This window comes from Entamoeba dispar, genomic scaffold (assembly GCF_000209125.1).
Source record: "Entamoeba dispar SAW760 scf_1105229461103 genomic scaffold, whole genome shotgun sequence".
Classification (NCBI taxonomy): Eukaryota; Evosea; order Mastigamoebida; family Endamoebidae; genus Entamoeba; species Entamoeba dispar.
Window position 1 is genome coordinate 47,787 of NW_001854525.1, and position 4,473 is coordinate 52,259.

Genomic DNA, 4,473 nt, shown 5'->3' on the forward strand with positions numbered 1-4,473 from the left:
TGAGATGTATCAAGACACACGAAGAAAGAAGCTCATTAGAGAAAGAAAGTGATTTCCATTATGGATGTTATGTTTATATGATGCTGTGGTAAAGTAAGTAAAGTATAGAAAATACTGTTATTGATTTTGCAACAAATCCAGAACAAAGTACATTGTCATTATTACCAATGAATCAATTATGTAATCTTTTATTGACATATTTGTGTACGTATTATAAAATTAATGTAAGTACTGGTCTTATTCAAAAACAAGTACGTTTAATGCTTGGAAAGAAAGTTGATTGTCCACCGATATTATGTGTTCCAACGGTGTATGATACATTAACACAATACAAAGAAATGTTCCATCCTAAGGATCAAGAATATGAATTTGTTATAAACGTAATTGTGTATGACAATGAATTTAATGAAAAAACAATGATTATTCATTTAACTCAAATTAGTGATATTGCATATGACTCTATTGTGAGGTTCTTAAAGAGAACGAAATATAATTGCAAACAAGTTAGAGTTGATTGGAGAAATATGTTATTATTTTATAAAGATATTGAGTCATTAGAGTATGCAGTAAATAGTTTTAAGAAAATGAAAGGTATTGTTATTAGAGATGATTTGCTTGTTCCTGATGAGAAAGAAGAGATTAAGTTATATAATGAAGATGATACTTTAAGTGATGTTTCATTGAGAATACTTTCAGGAATGTTGAATGAAAAGTTTAAAAATAAAAATGTTGTTGGAAAAATTATGATGGATATGTCTGCATATTCAAGGGCTGCTTTATCTAATTATTCTACAACATGGAAGTATTTAAAAGAACAAAAAGAACCAACATTAGAACTTGATGTTAAAACTCCACAATTCTTTAGTATGAAAGAAATGTTTATTGAGTTTAAGGTGAGTAAAACTCAAATAAATCAAATTGTAGGATATCATGAACAAATTCTTACTTTTGATATGAACCTTTATATAGGCGCAAGTGAAGATAAAAGAGTTCAAGTTCAATGGAATAAAGATATTGGAGAAGGAGGTAAATACTTCCACTTCTTTAAAACTATTTCTAATGAAAAACAAATTTCTTTGTTAAGAAGAAAGAAATTATTTGTTTGGATTGAGTACAAAAATAAAGATGTTATTGGTCATAAAGCCAATGTTAACTTGTATTTCGAAGCAAGGTTCCTTCCATTAATTAGTCAAAAGAAAAATAAGCAAATTAAAAAGTAATTCAAACACATTCATTGTTATTCATATTTTTATTTTTGAAAAAAGTTTGAGAATAAAATTTTTAAGTCAATTTTTTAATATCAAGTATTGATATATTCATTATTTCGCTGCACTAACTCACAACTACCTTGGAGAATTAAACTCTTTGCTTTTTGTTGAACCAGTAATGGTCTTTATTAAATAAATTAATTGGTTATTTTTTTAGAAAAGTTAAAATTTTTTATACTCTCATTATAAAATATAAGCAAAATAACAACATCATGTTTTGAGGTATGTTAGAAGTTGTGTTTGAATTCCATTCAGTAGTGAAAGTAATGTTTTGAGAACAAAAAATTTCTTTTAACTCTCAATGTTTCTTTTATAATTTTAAAATACATTCATATAGTTTCATGACTAGTGCATTAGAATATAACACGACATCAAAAATACTTTAGACATCATTTATGTCAAACATTAAATCTATAGGTAGTTTAACTGAGGAGTAATCTTTCCTGCTTTTGATTTATTAATTAAGAAATTTAATTTATTAAACGCTGATGGTTGAAATGGTTTGGAAATAGTTATTCTTTTATTGTTTCTAATGATGTTAGTGGAGAAGGAAATTCCCAACTTGGAAAACTTAAAAGATAAATTCTTGGAGAAATAAGTACTTCTTTTGTAGAAAAGAGTTGTGGTGATTCAGTAGTTAATAATGAACAGTGGTGTGCTTTCTTGTTCATTATTTGATAAAACAACTTTTTTAAGTTTCTTATCCAAAAAATTTGTAAAAAAGTTCAAAAGAGAAAGACTCCTTTTTTTGGTTTTGTTTTCATATCTTTCCCATTTTCTATCTATTTTCTATAAATATTATTTTAGGTGAGTATTTTTATTTTTCAGAAGAATTCAAAATTTTTCATAACGAATAATTTTTATGGAATAAGTTATAAGAAAAAAAAACCATTAAATAAAGTTGCAATTATAAAATATTATTATAGTCTTTTATTTAAATTTTTAATTTTTTAAAGAATTATCATTAAAGGCAAAAGGAAACATAATACTAATCAAATAATATTCAACCCAATCAGTAAACTAACAGTAGGTCTAATCTTTTTGTTATTAATATTCTTTAATTGTCAAAAATTATATTTTAATTTTCTTAATTATCATAATATTTTTATTTAAATATTTAAATATATATAAATTTGATTATAAGATGAATAATATTATTATTCTTTTATAAATAATTATACTATTTGATTTTTGTTATCATTTTTCATAGTAAGATTATTAACAATTATTGTCTTAATAAATAATAGAGATAGTATTAAATTAATAATCTCTATTCTAAATAATCTAATAATTCAAGTTATTATATTTCACTGTTATTTTATTGTATTATCTTAAACATTAACAATGATTTATTGTAATAATATTATCAATCTAAATAATAAAATTTAATTTATATTTATATAACAATATTTTTTATATTATTTATTGTTATTATAAATTATTTTAAATAATTAAAAAAATAAATTAAAATATTATAAAATATAATATTTATCTATAACATCATTTCATAGCTCATGTAATAACAATTTATTTAATGACAACAACCATCTAATTTCTTTGTCTCTGGAAATTGCATCAAATCTATATTTGGGGTTTTTTTTTCTGGTTGAAAATTGTCTAATAATGGACCATATTTAGTGATAATAAACTTAGCAATACGAATCATTGACTCTTCTAAATTATGACAGGTCCTTGCTGAAGTTAGTATATAACCTATAAATCCATTTGATGCTGAAATTTCTCTTAATTGATTCTGGATTGCTTTTAGTTGTGCTTCGTCTTGAATTAAATCTGTTTTATTCCCGACAAGTAAAACAGAAATTTTTTCGTTATTAAATAAAACTCTATCATCAATATTAGCCTTCCATTTCATTGCACCCTCAATAGAATTTTTATTTGTAACATCACACATAACAATAGCACCTAATGCACCATTATAATATACTCTACTCATCCCTGCATAATGATCTTGTCCTGCAATATCCCAAAGTCTTAATTCAACAGATTTTCCATCAATAGAAATAAACTTAGATGAAAACTCCACACCAATCTGTATTAGTTAGTCTCTTTCTTAAACAATAAAATAAATACAAACAGTTGGTTGATAATTGTTATCAAAAATCCCATCACAAAATTGATGAATAGAACTAGTCTTTCCACTTGAAGGATCACCAACAACAATAATTTTTAGTCTTATTGAATCTGACTCTTCCTGAATTGTGAATTTTCAATATGGAAAATAAATTATATAACAAATACAAACCATATTTTCTGGTTTTTTAGTTCAGAACTTTTAATTTTTTATTTACTTAGAAATCTTAAATAAATATTCTTTTTTGTTTTAGACATTATTTCTTTTTTTGAGTAAATGCAAAATAAAACGTTTTTTAGTCTTCTTTTCAAATTATCTCAATTAAGCAGTAAGTTCGCATGCTCCTCCAACAGCTTTAATCTTTTGTTGAGCTTTTTCACTGAAATATCTAGCTCTGACAATGACTGGTTGTTTTGGAAGGAATCCTTTACCAAGAACCTTGAAATAACCATGTTTTACACAGTCAATAACTGGAACTTCTTCTCCTACTTTAGCATTTTTATATTGTGCTTGAACGTCTTTACCAACAAGACTCCATAATGAATCTACATTAATGCTTGGGCAATAATATTTATTAGCCTTAAGATGGAATACTCTCATTCCATGTTTTCCAAAGTAGTCTGGATGGAATGTAGTGAACCAAGTCTTTCTATGATGTTGTCCACCAGCATTTCCTCTTCCTCCTCTTTGCTTTCTGTGTTTTCCAATACGACCATAACCCATTGAAACATGTCCTCTTCTTCTACGAGTTTGTCTGAATCTAGTGGCCTAGTTAATTAGTACTTCTTTTTACTACATTAAAAGAAAAAATTTGATATGGTACAATCTTTTCTTTTTAACCATTTTTCTCATTATAATTTATAAATTATATCGTGTTACAAACCATTTAAGATTCCTTTGCAACTTTATCAGTTTCCCTTAATTATTTTTTAGTTTCTCTAACCCTTATTATAATTACTTTTAATTTTACTTGAACCATTATTTAATGTTCTTTCATTATAATAATTATTTTCCTATAATACATTATTTTTATCTAAATTAAATTTACTAAAAAATATTGGAATGTGCAGTTAAAAAGAAATATAAATTATGAATGGAAAAGAGAAAGAATAC

The 4,473-nt window shown here is 24.9% G+C and overlaps 4 protein-coding genes across 4 annotated transcripts in view, besides 7 other annotated features; 2 read left to right on the forward strand and 2 right to left on the reverse strand.

Annotated features, from left to right (window-relative positions):
- Window positions 1-4: 4 nt before the first annotated feature.
- Window positions 5-1,220, forward strand: EDI_260710 (uncharacterized protein; the record flags this gene model as incomplete). Its single annotated transcript, XM_001738112.1, has 2 exons — window positions 5-48; window positions 104-1,220. 2 exons carry the CDS (start codon window positions 5-7, stop codon window positions 1,218-1,220), a joined length of 1,161 nt encoding a protein of 386 aa, XP_001738164.1.
- A 172-nt stretch (window positions 1,221-1,392) lies between these two features.
- Window positions 1,393-1,445: a sequence feature (AT_rich).
- Window positions 1,446-1,720: 275 nt separating this feature from the next.
- Window positions 1,721-1,751: a sequence feature (AT_rich).
- Window positions 1,752-2,173: 422 nt separating this feature from the next.
- Window positions 2,174-2,223: a sequence feature (AT_rich).
- An 89-nt stretch (window positions 2,224-2,312) lies between these two features.
- Window positions 2,313-2,448: a sequence feature (AT_rich).
- A 167-nt stretch (window positions 2,449-2,615) lies between these two features.
- Window positions 2,616-2,760: a sequence feature (AT_rich).
- A 39-nt stretch (window positions 2,761-2,799) lies between these two features.
- On the reverse strand, window positions 2,800-3,534 carry EDI_260720 (rab17, putative; the record flags this gene model as incomplete). Its single annotated transcript, XM_001738113.1, has 3 exons — window positions 2,800-3,318; window positions 3,364-3,480; window positions 3,532-3,534. 3 exons carry the CDS (start codon window positions 3,532-3,534, stop codon window positions 2,800-2,802), a joined length of 639 nt encoding a protein of 212 aa, XP_001738165.1.
- A 147-nt stretch (window positions 3,535-3,681) lies between these two features.
- EDI_260730 (60S ribosomal protein L27A-3) lies at window positions 3,682-4,246 on the reverse strand (the record flags this gene model as incomplete). The annotated part of the gene is made up of 3 exons (XM_001738114.1): window positions 3,682-4,128; window positions 4,157-4,186; window positions 4,244-4,246. The coding sequence occupies 3 exons, from the start codon at window positions 4,244-4,246 to the stop codon at window positions 3,682-3,684; spliced, it is 480 nt and encodes a 159-aa protein (XP_001738166.1).
- Window positions 4,211-4,231: a sequence feature (AT_rich).
- A 109-nt stretch (window positions 4,247-4,355) lies between the features above and the next one.
- Window positions 4,356-4,419: a sequence feature (AT_rich).
- A 3-nt stretch (window positions 4,420-4,422) lies between these two features.
- EDI_260740 (coatomer subunit delta, putative) overlaps window positions 4,423-4,473 on the forward strand; it is a gene marked incomplete at both ends in the record, with an annotated part of 851 nt that continues 800 nt past the window's right edge. The window contains one exon of the mRNA XM_001738115.1: window positions 4,423-4,429. Coding sequence (XP_001738167.1) covers window positions 4,423-4,429 — 7 coding nt within the window. The remainder of the gene's footprint in view (window positions 4,430-4,473) is intronic.